The sequence below is a fragment of the Carassius gibelio genome, chromosome A1 (genome assembly GCF_023724105.1).
Source record: "Carassius gibelio isolate Cgi1373 ecotype wild population from Czech Republic chromosome A1, carGib1.2-hapl.c, whole genome shotgun sequence".
NCBI classification, from domain to species: Eukaryota; Metazoa; Chordata; class Actinopteri; order Cypriniformes; family Cyprinidae; genus Carassius; species Carassius gibelio.
The window spans coordinates 20,459,663-20,477,626 of NC_068371.1; the positions used below are offsets into that span (position 1 = coordinate 20,459,663).

A 17,964-nucleotide genomic window follows, 5' to 3' on the forward strand; every position below is an offset into this window, starting at 1 on the left:
CTTCTGGAAGCACATCTTTTAGTAGCTTATATGGAATAGGGTCTAAAATACACGTTTTTGGTTAAAATGATTTAACAAGTTTAGTATTAGTATTCAGTATTAAATCTAGAGTATGATTTAGACAATGAGTAGGAGCTGACACGTGTTGTCTAACCCCAATAGAGTTCAAAATGTCTATGAATGCTGATCCCAATGCATCTTTTTCATGATCAACATGAATATTAAAATCACCAACAATTAAAACTTTGTCTGCAGCCAGAACTAACTAAGATATAAAATCAGCAAATTCTATAATACATTTTGTATGGTGCCCTGGTGGCCTGTATACAGTAACCAGTACAAACCAAAGGGGATTCATCATTAATACTTGTTTCTCTGGATAATGTTGTATGGAGCACCATTACTTCAAATGAGTTATACCTTAAACCCACCCTCTGAGAAATACTGAAAATATTTGTAAAAACTGTAGCAACACTCCCGCCTTAAACTTTTGGACATGGCTCATGTTTATAAAAATAATATTGGGGGGTAGACTCATTTCAAATAATTTAAAATAATCATCTTGTCTTAGCCAGGGGTAATGTGTAATCATCTTGTTTTCCCTTGTTTTAAATCAGGGATTGGGCTTCGATCACTTGTGTGTCCCCAATGGTATGTACACACAGACACAAACAGTGTATTTTTTTTTTTTCATAAAACCTTTCTCTCTGATTATTTCATTCTGAAGTGGGGGTAAATTAAAGCGAAAGCCTCCAGTTCACTCACTCATCTTTAACATTTTCAAGTGACTTGTTATTTAAGGACAAGATATCCCCGGGGCCATTTTGATGTGGCATCTTACCCCAAGGGTAGATTTAACTTTACACTTCAGAAAGAAAAAAATAAATAAAAATAATTATTATTATTGGGGCTTGCTAGTCATTTTTTTCATGAAAAAATAAATAAATAATGCACATCCAGCGTAGGCCATAGTTAATTATCACGTATTTACTTCATTGCATATTGATTTACAGTTTAACATAACCAGCCATTAAATGAAGCCCAAGTGCCACCTACAGGCCGTTGTGAAGTATAGGATGTTGAGTCAAGAACAAGTGAGGGCATGACGTTAAAGGACTTTTTACATTACAACATTCATGTCAATAATGCAAAAATATTTAGCTATACACTATTTTTTTTTTTTTTTTACAGTTGACCCCCTGAGGAAGCATTATTACTTTACTAAAATGCCCTAGCTATTCCAATGTTTAGGGATCCACTAAAATAGTAAGTCAAATCGGGGACTTTTAATCTAGTTTCCATGTTACCATGGCTGCTCATGCCGTCTTTTATCCTTCTGATGAATGGAGTTGAATTGTGTCTTTCAGATAACGGTGAGATTTATAGAATTTTGGTTTGATGCTGGCAGTTATCTATATTTGGTCGGTCGCGCTTTAATTTGTTAATTTAACGTAATGTAGATTCTTTAACTGCGTCTTTATAGTTAGCTATTTTTTATACCCAGCAAATCTTCTGAAGGCTTAAATTCACAAAGGCACGGCATAAAATGTTTATGCAAATGTATATATATATTGCAAATATAAATATCTTTCTCGGTATTTTTGTCTTGTTTTGCAATATAGAATCCAAACATCCTTTAATGAAGATACATTTACTTATGGTGCGAATTGTTCAAATGAAGTCTTGTTTTCTGAGAACAAAAATGAAGTGCTTTTGCTTAGAAAAATAAACCCAATTCAAAGGAGAAACTTTTCTTTCTCCACTGAAAGATATTTTTTTTTTTTTAAGTCCATTGGCAAATAATGTTTGTTTGTTTTTTTTTGTCGTTTTTTTTTTAATATCATAAACTCATTTCATTTTGATCAGTTAGCATACTAAAAAAAAGTCAGTATAATATCATATGCCTTTTTGCTTCTCAAGTAAATGTGTTTAATGTTTTAGACATTTGCAATGGAAAACGAGACAAATTTACAAGAAAGAGCATAGATTTTTTTGTAGTGTGATCATAAGGTGAATGTAAAATGAATTAAAAAGTAATGAAGATCAAACTTTCAAGTATTGCTTGTAAGACATTTACATTTAGAGACCCTATTGATATATTGCATTCTATTTAATTGATTTATTTATTAAATTTACCTTCATAAAACCTGCAAAACTACGGTTTTGAAAATATGCATGTATTACTTCTATAGTTGTCAACAATCTGTGTTTAGAATAAATATTGAATGAACAGACAAGTGTTTTGAACAGTTTCTCTCTCTCTCCTCTCTCTCTCTCTCTCTCTCTCTCTCTCTCTCTCCATCAGCCAAGTGCTGGCAGTCATTCATGAAGAAGATCACAGAAGTCACAAATAATTACCAGTCATGCAATCAGGAGAACTGCAGCTGTCATCTCAGGTCAACTTCACAAATATAAAGTAGCCCTTGTTCAAAGAAGATCTAACAAAAGAATACATACATTGCAGATGCATACAGCTAAATAATGTAGACTTTGCTCTATCACTCTTTTGTTTGCAGTGTCTTAAAAGGTGACCTTAGGCCATTTGAAAACGGTATATCTGAGGGGTTGATGGCAGACACGGTCCACAGAGGTGTTGGTACGCACTACCAGATCATCGGGAACAAGTTGTACAGAGAACAAAGCTGCATGTTTCCAGCAAGGTTGGTGAACTATTATTATTATTCTTTTTTTTTTTTTTTTAAGTAAAACCATGACCCTATGGTGTGCATATGGATTTTGAATATCAGACATTATCCTTTCTTTGCAGATGCAGTGGTGTTGAGCACTTCATCCTAAAAACGATTAACCGGTTGCCAGATCTGGAAGTGGTGATTAATGTGCGTGACTATACACAAGTTCCTGGATGGGTTCAGCCAGTCATGCCTGTACTTTCTTTCAGTAAGGTGTGTACAACCACACACCAGTATATCATCATTGAACAATATACTAATTTAATTTTATGGCATCTCAGGAATATATGGTATATCATGCTTAATTATATTAAGGCAACTTACATTAATTTGTGCCTCTGCCTTCAGATTACTAACACTGACTGATCCCATAGCTTCACTTTCTAATAAAGGCACAATATGTAAGATCTTTTAATTAAATTATCCCACTAGAACAGTGTTATATATTTTGCTGACTTGTGAACTGTTTCAAAGAATGTATAAAATGCACCGTGTCCATAGTGTCATAGTTTCGCCTGCCAATGACGTCATAAGCCCTCAATTTCTGGTTTTTAAATATTACAAAATATATCTTTTTTTGGTAAAAGAATATGAGTGAATAGAAAATCCTTTTTTCAACATTCAGAAAGTGCTTGATTCATTTATTTCCACAACAAAATGAATATTAGTAGGGTTCTAATTGTTGTAATGCCTTTTAACATAGTTATACTTTTGTTCATTGTTTAGACCGCAGACTACCAGGACATCATGTACCCTGCATGGACATTTTGGGAGGGAGGTCCTGCTGTATGGCCTATTTACCCCACTGGACTGGGCCGATGGGACCTCATGAGGGATGACCTAAAGAAGTGGGCACCAGAGATTTAAGAAAGCTTGAGAATATACAGAGAGCTAACTGCATTACAGTCGATTTATTTCAGGCCAGATATATTCTAATGTTTAGTTCACACTCTTCAGATCAGCTGCTCGATGGCCCTGGAAGAAAAAAAATCCAAAAGGATTCTTTAGAGGCTCTAGGTCAGTTGTGTCTCCATAATCTTAAATGCAGTGTTGTTTTCAGGGTAAGCTATTAGTTTTGCCAATATTTGTAGGACCAGTTCAGAAAGGGACCCTCTGATCCTTCTCTCAAGAGAAGCCCCTGAACTTGTGGATGCTGAGTACACCAAGAACCAGGCCTGGAAGTCAGAGAAGGTTTGTTTCTCCTTATTTAACATATAAAAGGCATCCTCGATCAGTATCACACCATTCATTCGCTTAGGCCACTGAAATGGTCTCCTGACTTGAGCCTGATTTTTGGCATCCCTTTTTTCTTCTCCATTTCTGTCATCTAATGGAGTTTGGGTGCCTTGCTGCTGTTGTCTTTTTCTTGCTTAATTGGGGCCTGAAAGACACTTAACTTTCAGAAATGATTTATTGTCAACAAATAGCATGTACCGTATAATAACACATTCCATGGTTTAATATGGAAACATTTCACATGTAACATACAGTTTCATAAAAGGAACAAGGAAAAAGACTGATTCTTTTAGAGCTGCTTTATGGGAGAATCTGAACTGTCTCCTTAACTGAGTTTGGTTCACTGATTCTGCTATTTCCGGTTTATTATTGTGAAGGTGAATTCCAACAGGGCAGCCCCTCAGTTTTATATGTATCATTATTGCTTTGATTTTGAGGGGCATACAAGGACAGGCTTGGGTAATACTAATCTAGACCAAGCTAGAGGTGCTTTAATATTTTCACCAAACTCAAAATCTGTCTGTTTTATCTATATGCTCTAGACTTTGCCATATCAGAACTACTATTTTGTGGTGTTTTTTTCCTCTCAGGATACTCTGGGTAGACCCCCTGCCAAAGAAATCCCCTAGTTGACCACTGTGAATACAAGTAAGACCTGTCTGATTTCTGCTTTTGCATGAGCTACAGCAAAGAAACAGATGTCTGTCAGTGAACCAGCATTTAGACATTTTGTTATAGATTGTCTGTTCTCCCTATCTCTTAGATACCTTTTTAACTTTAGAGGTGTGGCTGCTAGTTTCCGCTTGAAGCATCTGTTCTTGTGTGGCTCGCTGGTTTTTCACGTCGCCGAGGACTGGCTTGAGTTCTTCTACCCACAGCTCAAGCCCTGGGTTCACTACATTCCTGTCAAACAGGACTTGTCTGATCTCAGGTAACTTCCTCTGGCTAGCTCATATTCACTCTTTTCTGTATCACAGTAAATAGTTATTTTAATTCCAGTCATTTTTGTCTCCATTAACAATTTTGCTAAACTTTACTAATGTGCCAATGGACAATGACAAAGAGCTCAAATCTAAGTTTGTGCTCAAAAGCCTTATGCATTTCACAATGTTACATCTGTATTTTTATGTCAAATGACATGTCCAAGAGCAATCAAAGCACCAATTTCTTCAGTCTTGCATATATGGGGAAAAGGAAATGTTAGAAATTACGGATCTGTGTAAAATCTTCAGTTGAAATGTTGTCATTGTTTACTCGCCCTCATATTGTTCCAGACCGGTTAAAGTAATTAAATGCAGAGAACTGCATGTAAACCGTTTTTCTTTCTGTTGTTAGAGAGCTGCTTCAGTTTGTGAAAGAAAACATTGCTGTAGCAGAAGAAATTGCTTTAAGGTAACAAATTGTTCAGACTGAAAAAATGAGTTTATCATTTAATCTTGTTTGTCAGGTATATACAGAGACCAAAAAATTCACTCACCCTCATGTTCCAAACCTGGTTGACTTTTTTTCTCTGGAATATAAAAGAAATTTAGAAAAACGTGGAAGTGTTTTTCTTAATGGAAGTCAATGGTAAACCAAATAAATTGGTTACCAATATTGTTTAGACTAGCTTCCTTTATTTTCTGCAGAAGAAAAAAGGAGCATATAAGTTATGTAATGTAAACATATTATATATGTTTGGCTGAAATATGCCTTTAAGACATTGTCTGTGCTAATTTTATGGTTCTGTACTTCTTTAGGGGCCAGAACTTTATTCTGGATCATCTCCGTATGGAGGACGTGTCTTGTTACTGGGAAAGGCTCCTCACTGACTTTAGCAAGCTGCTCAAATACAAACCCAAGAGAAAAACAAACTACAATCAGATCATCCACAAAGCCAGCAGATCTGAACTCAGACCTTAGGATATCATCATTCTTTTTGTTTGCCTTTATTCTTGCTCTTCATTCTGTTGCTCTTTAAACTTATCTTAGCTGGCTTAGAAAAGCGTTTAAAGGCAGCTCTGTGCGGTTAATCCAGTGAATCCTGCCAAATGTCTTCAAGACTGTCTATATCACATCAATGGTTAAGAACTAAAGGAATGTTTTAAAATCAGTTAAGTTACCATATATGGATCTGCATAATTAAAAAAAAGATCTGTCTAGACCCTCATCATCTTGATGTCAGGAAGATTACATCTAAAATATGTTTGGTGTCTTCAAAGCATTAAGGTCATAAGAAGTCAGTTTGAAGTGTGTTGTTAAATCTGATGCAAGTGTAACAAACTGTAAAAATAATTTGTGAAACAACACACAACAACCTGCCAGAATGCCTTAGAGAAGTTGTTGCTGCAATGTTGTTGTTGTCATAAGTTTTGTTTGTAGACATTTTTCCTTTGCTGAGTTATGGGGTTATTTCAGTTGAATAGTGTGGACTAGTTATTTCAGTTCAAAGAAATCCTGTCATCTAGGCCATAAGACCACATATATTAATTACATGAGACAATGTCAGTAGATTACTTTGATTAAGTGCAGAATGTCTTTTTCCAGTAAAGAATCTCTGGATCCAGATGATGATTAGTGATTTTGGATGAACTTGTACCATTTGTAACATGTCTTCTTTGTCACGATCAGTGGAACAATACCAGCAAAACCTCAGTAATGCAGTATTAGTACTAAAGTATTGATGATTTTGATTTCACACTTAAGTGCCACTAGTGGAACATTCAAATGTAAACAGAGCTGAATTGATACTTCCATTTTGAATATGTTCTAGTATTCCAGTAGATAATTGTCAGTGTCTGTAGATTTAAGATTTTTTCACATTAATTTTTATATGACCTCAAACCAGTCGTTTCAATAAAGGTAATAATGTTTAACCCCTGAAAATGTTTTTTTTATTTATTCCTTTATCTTTGGAAGCCCTTGATTACCAAGATAAACAAGAAATGATGCATAAAATATAAAATAAGGCTCGAGACTTCATAATGCAACGACACAACGGTGTGGAAATTAGACCCTTGCAATTAGAACATGACTTTAAAATAAAAATTTTGCTTGGAAAACAAATAAAAAACAACATTTCAAGACGCTTTTTTGAGCAAAACTAGACAATTAGTTGGGTCCTCCACCACTTGATGGCGCAAAAGGACCATTGTTTAAGGAAGTGAACATGTTGACATTGTAATGGTTGCTGAAGAAGCATTGAATGAAAGCAGGTGAGACGTGAAGGGTTTTGTGCGAACAAGTCCATATATAAGTCCAGATTTATATTACGCTTTGCTCCATATGTAATGTCATTTATTTTCAGAAAATCTAATTTTTTTGGAATTGTACAAATAATCCTATAATGTCAAGCGATGTCAGTCGCCTACAGTACATACTGTAAAATATAACGTCTTTAGTTTAACGTAACTTACTCAGTATGAGTAACGTTATGACTAGATTTCTATTAGTGCTTGTTTAGAATGTGGAATATTATTTCGTGCTTCGTTAAACATTCTTCTCTCCACTGCACTTGTTCAGAATATGTTGAATTCTACTTTGTTGTTTGACTATCCCCCAAAACAGCATTCATATATTGCCTTTGGTTTAATTATGATTGTCTTCGAATGTAACGTTACGACTGGATCTTTTTCTCTTGAGTTCTGAGAAAAAGAGAGAATTTCGAGATGACTATCAATTCTGAGAAGACAGCATTTTGAGATAAAAGGTGACAAATCATAAAGGATAAAATATAATATTTGTATATATATATATATATATATATATAATTACGAGAATTACAAATTCTGAATTCTGAGGGAAAAGGGCAGAATTAAGAGATATAAACGAATTTTAAGATGTAAACTAGTATTTTCAAAGAAACCTTTTTGTTATCTTTTTCTCAGAATTGTGAGAATTAAATCATGTTATCTAAAGAGGCAATTAATTTATTTTTATTTATTTATTTTGGAAGCGAGCTTCCATACTTTATTCCTCTGTGATGCAGAAACTCTTTTTGGCAGCTGTGTTGCTTCAGGTGTTAAATGCAGCCTGTCTGTATGATTTTGTCATCTAACTATAGGGCATTGTCCGTGTGGATGAACATGCATAAACACACTCTTATACCTCTGGCTTTGTGTTTCTGTGATTGAACAGCTTGTTGATGTGTACTGCAGGCAGGCAGGGGTCTTCACTCACATGTGGGGGGACAGATGCACATGGACTTGACGGCTCACATTTGAGTCTTCCTAATGTCCAAGCGTCTGATACCTCCACAAAGACCTTACCACAGCACTTAGGTAAACCAGAGTTCCCCGACACAGGATGGAATCGTATCAAAGATCTTTTCTACAGGGGGTAAGTATCAGTGATGTGTCCGCAATACATAACACTCTGTTGTGTTGCTCTGCCGTTGTAATTGGACTTTAAATGTATAGTTCTTTATCTTTCACCGGCCTTGCTACATGTGATATAAGATTTCATTCACAATTATCTAAGCACGGCCAGATGTTATGCCATAATTGTATTACACAATATCAGACATTCTTCTGTAATATTTTCACTTGAATCTCTTTGACTCTGTTCTGCTCTCCACACAGGGAGGGTCAGATGTACTCAGAGGAGTTAAGGAACATAGTAAAGAGTGGCATTGCTGCAGCCATGGTTGGGATGGTCTACGGAGGCCTGCCAGGAGCAAGACATGCCCGTGAGAGATTCATCCAGCTCAGCCAGGCTGAAATTTACCTAAACAGAGTGGATGCAGTGGTAAGACAAAAAATGACAGAGCCTGAAAATATAGGTATAATATATATCTGTTTTGTACAGTGGGTATAGAAGTCATTTATCAAAGCCATTTGACTTTCAACTGTGATCAGCTGTGGTCATTTTGATTAGCTCATCATGAAAAGAGTTTTCCTGGAGCATTTCAGTTCTTGGTAGTGCAACTGAAGCAAATAATCAATTATGGGTGCCTTCTTACTTTTTGTGAACACTTCGGTGGCATTACGCAAACATTTCCACATAGTGATGTTAGGTTGTGTTTAAATGAGCCGTTTTAGGGGGGCGTGTCATGGCAGAGACTTAATTTTGATTAAGAACATCTCTGTGGATTTCAGACTTTAGTCTTTGCAACTTCACAGATCTTCTTCATGTACCAAAAGCTTGTAACTTGTCAAATTGAAATCGCATCATATGACCCCTTTAATGGAGCTGAAATGTGCACACAGTGATGTTATGTGTATATATTTTGTCTCTCCAGCGCTCAGCCCATAATGCAGCTATTCGTGGGTTTGTGCGCTTTGGCTGGAGGTGGAGTTGGAGGGTAGCGGCTTTTGTGACCATGTTTAAGTAAGTTAGTTATGTTAATGTTTAATTTGTGAGACATTTAATTAGATGTTTAAATACGCTTGTATCAGACAAAGATATAGATCACCTAAAAATGAAAATTTGCTGAAAATGTACTCATACTCAAGGCACAGATGAATTTGTTTCTTCATCAGAACAGATTTGGAGACATTTAGCATTACATCCTTCCTCACCAGTGCATCACTCCGACTGTAAATTTGACATTGTTTTCTCTTCTGATTCCACAATCCATCACTCTATTTTTTGAAAATTGTGAAAAAACTACTGATTTAGCCAATGGTGTGATTTTGGGGAACTGTTTAAGGAAACATTTCTTTAGGCACTGCTGGTTTGTTAATTACAAACTACACCTTTCCAGTGTGCAGCAATATTATAACTGCACATTTGAGTTTTAGAAATATATACAGCTTGTGTCTGAAAACAGAATAGAATTGTATTAGAAGTACTGTACTAGGATTGTTGTTGCAGGAAAATGAATAGCCTGTCAGTTTCCGGATTGATGAAAAATGCTTTATCCCATTCATGTCTTTTTTTACAGCACTGTAAGTACTGGATTGACAGTGTACAGAGACAAAAGTGCTCTGAGCCATTTCGCTGTTGCAGGTGGTAAGTTCACAAACTCACCCTCTGGGTGATGGTACTTTAGTAGGCCTGTGTATGTGCCTCAAGTTAACTGTTTTGTGTTTTTGTTCAGCTCTCACAGGAGGAGTGTTCCGGCTGAATCTGGGACTTCGAGGGTTGCTGGCTGGTACAGCCATAGGAGCTGTTCTGGGGTGAGTAGAACACACACACAGATAAAGAGAGAGATTGTGGGTGCTTGTGTGGGTGTGTGTGTCTGCGCGCATCTCAAGTCAGTCAGTATCAGCGCTGTTGCTCTCTCTGGAGAGATGTGTCTACCCTTGAGCTACACTAGACTCTTTGCTCCATCACACTAGCATCTCCCTCCCTCTCTGAGGGTGTTCTGGCAGTCAGCTGTGGCCTTCCCTGTAACCCTGTTTCTTACAGCTGCATCTCCCAGCAAAAACAGCCCCCTTTTGCTCCCCCAATCCTACTTTTGTCTCTTTTCATTTCTCATTATCAGAGATACCGATATGCTTAACAGAAGTCTTTGATCTGAAGAGCCATCAGCTGTGATGTGCTTTTATTTCATTTACTTTGTTTTTCTTCTCTCCCAGTTTTCCTGTTATATTTCATCTTAGTTTCAGGTTCATTAATACTTTCTCACTCTTTCCCCTCATTAGCTTAAATAGAAGAGCCTCACACAGCTGTTTAACAGTCACCTGAAGAGACTTATATATTTTGCTCACTTGAGATATGCGCATGGAATAAATTCTTGGCATGTCGTTTCATGAAAAGTTGTTCTTTGTGTTGTTTTATTATTGAGAATTTCATATTATCATATTGTTACTGAAATGAAAGTTGACTATTATCCAGCACTCAGTTTTGGTCCCACCACCTGTCAGATCAGAATTGCACCCCTGCGGTACATAGAATGCCAGTGTTTCACTTCTGGAAGTATTTTCATTAATTAAACAAACAGGAACAAAATGCATAGCTATATTGTGTCTGATTTTGTTCTAAATATCTGCATGGCCATGATTACCTGTATACCTTGTGTTTATATCTGTGCTTATATTCAGCGCAGCAGCACTCTCGCTCATGTGATATTGCTTAATTGCTCCGAGACAAATATGTGATGTTATAACAGGCTGCCGGCTGGAGTTGTAATCATTGGTCTGCAGAAGCTGGGGGGCGAGACCATGCATGACAAGAGACAACGGCAAAGACGAGAGCTACATGAGCTGAGAGTCGCAGAATGGTTAGTTTTAGAAAATCTTTTAGTTCTAGGACAGAACTGATAAACTAGTCATTTTGAACAGAACACTGAGCTGATGTCTTCATTACAGGAATGCTCGTCTCAAGCTTACAGATGATCTTATTGGAGAAATGAAGTGTGAGAAACATCAGGACACCGATGGTGACGTTCAACGAATAGAGGAGCTGCTCAATCAACCTAGGAATGAGAAAGGTGCAAAGTGCTCGGACAGCCAGTAACATCAGAGACTTGAAAATACATTAACAAAAACTTGCTGATTATTCTGAATGTGATATTTCTAGGATGTTCTGAATTCCTGGTACCTGCTCCCATTATTTATGTCAGTCACAATCATTATAAATGTAATACTTATTTTCATATGTAATTGCTATTTACTGCACTTGCAGATGAAGCTGATTCAGTTGGGTAAAGTATTTGGATTAGACACATTTACAAGTAAAAACTGTTTTGTGTGTTATTGTAATCGATGGGTCTAACCAATGTAAAAATATCAGTGCCAAATAAACTCAGCAAAAGAAAAAAAGAAAGAAACGTCCATTTTTTTTCAGGACACTGAAAATATATTTTAAAGATAATTAGTAAAATCCAAATTAGTAATATTTTCCATACTTGTTCAGTGAACCATAAACAATTATTGCACATGCAGTTGCATTGTCCTTAAACTTAAAACTTTATGCTGATTGTGAATGTTGTCTGCCATTAGCTGTAATTAGAATCTACAAAACCCTTTCTGTTCATTTGCGCTGAAGTGGCAAACTGTACCGCAGAAGTTTCGATTTCAAGTAATTTGCATGCTATAGGCTTTGCTGCTAATTAGAAAGGCATGGACAGATCTATTCACTATAAAGTGGGTTAACCCTCTAGTCTATGGTATGCATCATGCTGTAACAATGAAATATTTTTTCCAGTAAGTTTCCAGTTTTTATTATATTAAATGGCTTCATTCAAATTAAAACAGGTTTTTGGGGGGATACTTAGGCAATGCTGTACATGGCAATCAATGCTGTACAATAATGGAAAATAGTCATTTTCAATTGAAATGTACATTTCTTTTAGAAATTGATAAATTGATATAGTCAGAACTCATCAAAAATAAGCAGATCCCTATCATTTAACCTTCAAGCGAACTCCTCATCAGTCTCAGAGCTAACTCTGCACTCTTCCTATTAGCCTTTCCATAAAATATTGCTGTATTCTTTTTCTGAAGAAATAATTTTGTTATTATTATCATATTATTAGGATCGGGCGGCAGTGGCTCAGTGGTTCATGTAGGTTGTCTACAAACCTGACCAAGTGTCGAGGTGTCCTTGAGCAAGACACCTAACCCCAGCTGCTCCCGACGAGCTGGATGGCGCCTTGTATGGCAGACACCGCCGTCGGTGTGTGAATGTGTGTGTGAATGGGTGAATGTGAGGCAAATTGTAAAGCGCTTTGGATGGCCATGTGGTCTGTTGAAAGCGCTATATAAATGCAGTCCATTTACCGTTTACCATTATTTATGCTACTATCTATAAAAAATATCAGTGGGGAACATTACTGCAATTCTACTCTGGTACAGCGTAGCCATATGGCGATATACCTATTTTTCAGTAGTGGTAAGTTGTTCGCTGGCACGGAAGCTTCAAAACTCCTCGTGCGAAGACCGATGAGGTAAAGACGTGTGTGATTCAACTGCGCAATGACAAGGTAAATGCACCATAGTATCTTTCCTTTATTCTCCTTTCTTTCCTTTCCTCTCTCCACCACTTTCCACATGCACTTCTATTCCTGTTGTCTCTCAATGGAAAAACTCTTGCACAACAAGGTTCAATCATGCTAGCCTGCATCATATCCACAATTCTTCTATTGCACCCTTTTCTTTTTCTATGGGCCTCTGGAATTGTCTTTCAGTTGTCAACAAAGCTGACTTCATTCCAGCTTTTGCTTACTCAGTCAGCTCTAAGTGGCTTGACTGAGACCTGTATTAAACCTGAAGACAGAGCAAACCCTGCTGCTATTTCTCCTTTCTTCTGTGGTGTTATCCTCTCTTCCCACCCCGACACCACATCATCAGATGTTAATTGTGCCACAGATAATCTATATTCTACACTAACTAGCTTCCTAGACAATATCTGTCATATTTCCTCTAGAACAGCAAGTGCAACACCCCATCAGTACAGCACCAGTTTACCATCCAACCGGTCTCATCAATGATAATCCTATCAAGTTCAGCCAGGAATCTTGGGGTGGTCCTTGATGATCAGCTGACCTTTAAAGATCACATTACATTGCAAAAAAAGCATGATCATACAGGTTTGCACTACACAACATCAGGAAAATCAAACCCTTTCTAACAGAGCATGCAACACAGCTTCTCATCCAGGCCCTTGTCACTTCTCGGTTGGAATGTTGTAATGCTCTTCTGGCTGGACTTCCAAGATGTGCAATCAGACCTCTGCAAATGATACGGAATGCAGTAGCATGTTTTGTTTTCAGTGAGCCCATGTCACACCTCTTCTCATCTCTGGCTTCCAATCTCGGCACTTATCAAGTTCAAGACATTGGTGCTTGCCTAACAGCCACAGGCTCCATACCCTCCTACCTCCACTCTCTCCTATGCATCTATATCCCCTCTAGAAGCCTGCGGTTGGTAAACAAGGGGCGGCTTGTAGTCCTATTGCAGAGAGACACCAAATCTCTCTCAAGGACGTTTTCTTTCACCATACCCTGTTGGTGGAATGACCTAACTCCATCCAAGCAGCCAAATCCCTCACAGTCTTCAAGAAACAACTGAAAACTCATCTCTTCCATCTAACTGCCTCCAATAATAATAATACAACTCTATGCCTTCACTTTTTCTGTTCTCTTATTATCCTCCTGTCCTATCTTTTAACTATTTTGAATGATGACTCAAACCTTGCATAATGGGCACTTCTTGTGTTTATTGATACATTGCTTGTTGTATTCCTTAACTTTAAATCGATTTGAATAAAATCATCTGCCAAATTAATAAATATAAATGTTTACCATAACACACCAGAAGAAAGATGGCCAGGGCCCCTGCTCACCTGCAGATGTAGCTAATAAACGGCAATGACATATAAGACAGTGCTACAAAGACACAGGAATAGGTTATTTAACCATTTAATGTTAAAACCATAATGTTAAAATATATTTATATGAATTTAGACACTTGTTGGAAATAAAAGCAGTTAAAAGTCAGATAATTTTTCAAATTAACAAATTAACACTTTTTAAGATCTGCAAAAAAAACAACAACTGTATAACTACAGTACTTACTGAGGTTTGATGTTGTCATAAAGAGCATAGTTATATATCAAAATTACTCTTTGATAATACAGCATATTGAGCAGGGATGATGCTTGTCAGCTGCTGTTAGCTCTCCTCTGTAAACAACTTTTCCTCTCCAGCCATCCTACAACAAGCCCTCTAGACCCAATCTCCTCACACCCTCTCGAAGCAATCTCTCCTACACTTTTACCAGCACTCACACACATCATCAACACATCTCTCCTCACAGGCGCCTTCCCCACTGCATTCAAGCAGGCTCGGGTAACCCCACTGCTCAAAAAACCCACATTAAACACTTCTCTTATAGACTGCTACAGACCTGTCTGTCTCATTCCATTTATAGCAAAAACCCTGTTTTTAACCAGGTATCATTGTTTCTTTTACAGAACAACAAACTGGTTTCAGGAGTGGCCATTCAATGGAGACTGCGCTATTGTCAGTCACAGAGGCCTTGTGGATTGCAAAAGCTGATTTCAAATCATTAGTTCTTATTCTGCTGGATCTGTCTGCTGCATTTCACACTTTCAAAAGAGCCCATGTTACACCTCTCTTTATCTCCTTGCACTGGCTTCCGGTTGTGGGTCGCATCAATTTCAGCAACCCTCTACTTCCACTCACTACTATGAACCTACATCCCCTCCAGAAGTCTGAGATCCGCTAGTGAGCGATGCCTTGTGGTACCATCACAGAGAGGCTCAAAATCTCTTTCCAGAACATTCTCCTTCACCATTCCTGGCTGGTGGAATGATCTTCCGAACCCTATCCGGAAAGCTGAATTCCTGACTAATTTACCGCTGAAAACTCTCTTTCAACACTACTTGACTTCATCCTAACTTAAAGAAGAAAAAAATGATTTGTCTTTCTCTTTATTTTTGCCCTTTCTAGATTGTACTTATTTGAACAATGCTGAAACTTGGTATTACGAGCAGAATCACTTTATGTATTCCCCAATTTTAAGTCGCTTTGGATAAATGCATCTGCAAAATGATTAAATGTAAATCTAAGATGTGACAACAGCTGTTTTTCTCTCAGATGTACGGTAATGCCTAAAACAGTCTGATACAGTAATAGACAGCATACTGTTCCTCATTTCCAAATAAGATAACTTTTGGCAAACAGCAGGCAAGAAAGAATTAACCCAGTATTAAAAATGGCTGTGAATAATGTATGCACATTTAAAAGACTTTTTAAAAGAATTTATGTGAAATACATATTATAAAGTTTACAACCAAATTTGATACATCAGTATTTTTTTAATTACTGAAGAGGATATAGATGGATTTATAGAGCCATCTGACTGACTGGAAAAGTAGAGTGCTTGTGAAATATATTATTCATTATTCCAGTCAAACTAAATATTTAATTGAGAACATGTACAGCAGCACTACTTGTAATTGTAATAAAAATTCACATTGACTGCACAGACAAGACTCAGTGCTCCATACATGTGCAGCTATTACTCTAATTACTCTGGTAGACCAATAGCATCACCATGAGTACAAATTGTAAATTGCACCTTTATACACAAAATGACCTCGGGAGAAAGTAGTCAAGTTTGTGTCATTCTCATTTGAGTGAATTAAATACTGTAGCTAGTTCACAAATGTCAGAAACAGAAAGAGTAATGGGATGCCACTATAGAAAGGTACTCATATTATCAGTGACAACATGGATGGAATTGTTGCTCTGTTTTATAAAGGCAAAAATCAAGCTGATAACAAACAACCAGCTTTCTATGGCCTCTCAATAGTCCAGTTATATTGGCTTTGTTTTCACTCATAGAATGTCGCAACACACCTGGTCTCTATTTACCCAAAGAAAACTTAATTCACACCCCTTCTGATCTTACTCCAGTGGCTCCCAGTTTCAACCAGAATTATGTATACACTAAATGTATATGTATACACTGGCTATTGTGACTGCCACTGAAACAGCACCTCCCTACCTCAATTCACTAATTCAAGTGTATTCTTTCTCCTGTCAGCTCAGATCACTGAATGAGTTATGTCTTGACGTTCCTTCACAGTGAGGTAAAAAAAATAATTTTCCAAAACCTTCACCTTCTCTGTTCCTCTCTGGTGGAATGGTCAACCTCCATCCAAACTTCTGAAATCATCACAAGTTTCAAGAAGCAGCTGAAGACATATGTCATGTCAAGTCAAGTCACCTTTATTTATATAGCACTTTATACAATACAGATTGTGTCAAAGCAGCTTTGCAGTGTTGAACAAGAAAAACATCTATTTTGCTTGAGTAGATCATTTACAATAGTAAACAAAGTCAGTTCATAATTGATCTCAGTGTCCAGCTCAGTTCAGCTCTATTCAAACAGTGTATCTGGAATCATTTGTTCCCAAATAAGCAAGCCAAAGTTGATTGTGGCAAGGAACCTAAAGTATGTCATGACAGAAATGAATAAAAATAAAAAAAACTTGGCAGAAACCAGGCTCAGTTGTGGGGCCAGTTCTCCTCTGGCCAGAAGAAACCAAAATGGTGTGGTCAGACTGTGCAAAGGACTCTCATATTCTCATACTCTTTGCTGAGGATTTGTACCAATGGCCATCGAGGTCCACCCAGGACTGTTGGGACACTGTAAAAATTGTGAATAAAAATAGAGTGCATTGATATGGAAATTTCAATATTTTATTCAGAATACAACATAGATGACATATCAAATGTTTAAACTGACAAAATGTGTCATTTTAAGGGAAAAATAAGTTGATTTTAAATTTCATGGCATCAACCATTTCAAAAAATGTTTACCACTGTTTGGCATCCCCTCTTCTTTTTATAACAGTATGCAAATGTCTGGGGACTGAGGAGTCAAGTTTAGGAATAGGAATGTTGTTCCATCCTTGTCTAATGGGCTTCTAGTTGCGCCAAATGTTTTCTATGGGTGAAAGATCTGGATTGTAGGCTGGCCATTTCAGTATCTGGATCCTTCTACGCAGCCATGATGTTGTAATTGATGCAGTATGTGGTCTGGCATTGTCATGTTGGAAAATGCAAGGTCTTCCCTGAAAGAGATGACGTCTGGATGGGAGCATATGTTGTTCTAGAACTTGGATATACATTTCAGCATTGATGGTGCCTTTCCAGATGTGTAAGCTGCCCATGCCACACGCACTCATGCAACCCCATACCATCAGAGATGCAGACTTCTGAACTGAGCACTGATAACAACTTCTCTTTAGTCCAGATGACATGGCGTCCCAGTTTACCAAAAAGATCTTCAAATTTTGATTTGTCTGACCACTGAACAGTTTTCTACTTTGCCACAGTCCATTTTAAATGAGACTTGGCCCAGAGAAAACGCCTGCCCTTATTTAGAATGTTGCACATGTTTAGATATGGTTTATTTTTTGACATATAGAGTTTTAGCCAGCAACAGCGAATGGCACGGTGAATTGTGTTCACTGACAATGTTTTCTGGAAGTTTTCCTGAGCCCATGTTGTGATTTCCATTACAGTAGCATTCCTGTATGTGATGCAGTGCCGTCTAAGGGCCCGAAGATCACGGGCATCCAGTATGGTTTTCCGGCCTTAACTCTTACGCACAGAGATTGTTCCAGATTCTCGAATCTT

The 17,964-nt window shown here is 37.3% G+C and overlaps 1 protein-coding gene and 1 pseudogene across 2 annotated transcripts; both read left to right on the forward strand.

Annotated features, from left to right (window-relative positions):
* Positions 1-1,308: 1,308 nt before the first annotated feature.
* On the forward strand, positions 1,309-6,791 carry LOC128015307 (protein O-glucosyltransferase 1-like; annotated as a pseudogene).
* A 252-nt stretch (positions 6,792-7,043) lies between these two features.
* Positions 7,044-15,781, forward strand: LOC128015340 (complex I assembly factor TIMMDC1, mitochondrial). 2 transcript variants are annotated; one of them, XM_052599089.1, is made up of 10 exons: positions 7,044-7,120; positions 8,043-8,243; positions 8,486-8,651; positions 9,145-9,233; positions 9,790-9,857; positions 9,946-10,024; positions 10,960-11,070; positions 11,159-11,280; positions 12,679-12,774; positions 14,766-15,781. In XM_052599089.1, the coding sequence occupies exons 1-9, from the start codon at positions 7,089-7,091 to the stop codon at positions 12,735-12,737; spliced, it is 927 nt and encodes a 308-aa protein (XP_052455049.1). In that variant the 5' UTR covers positions 7,044-7,088; the 3' UTR covers positions 12,738-12,774; positions 14,766-15,781. The 2 variants fall into 2 exon arrangements, with proteins under 2 accessions (XP_052455049.1, XP_052455059.1); XM_052599099.1 differs by having other exon boundaries at positions 12,682-12,774.
* Positions 15,782-17,964: the final 2,183 nt, after the last annotated feature.

What these genes read in the sequence shown, in the direction of transcription:
- LOC128015340 (XM_052599089.1), top strand. Translation starts at nt 7,089, where the DNA reads ATGGTTGCTGAAGAAGCATTGAATGAAAGCAG. An exon ending in AAAGATCTTTTCTACAGGGG is followed by an intron (nt 8,244 to 8,485) that starts GTAAGTATCAGT and finishes CTCTCCACACAG; the next exon opens with GGAGGGTCAGATGTACTCAG. An exon ending in GCCATAGGAGCTGTTCTGGG is followed by an intron (nt 10,025 to 10,959) that starts GTGAGTAGAACA and finishes ATGTTATAACAG; the next exon opens with GCTGCCGGCTGGAGTTGTAA.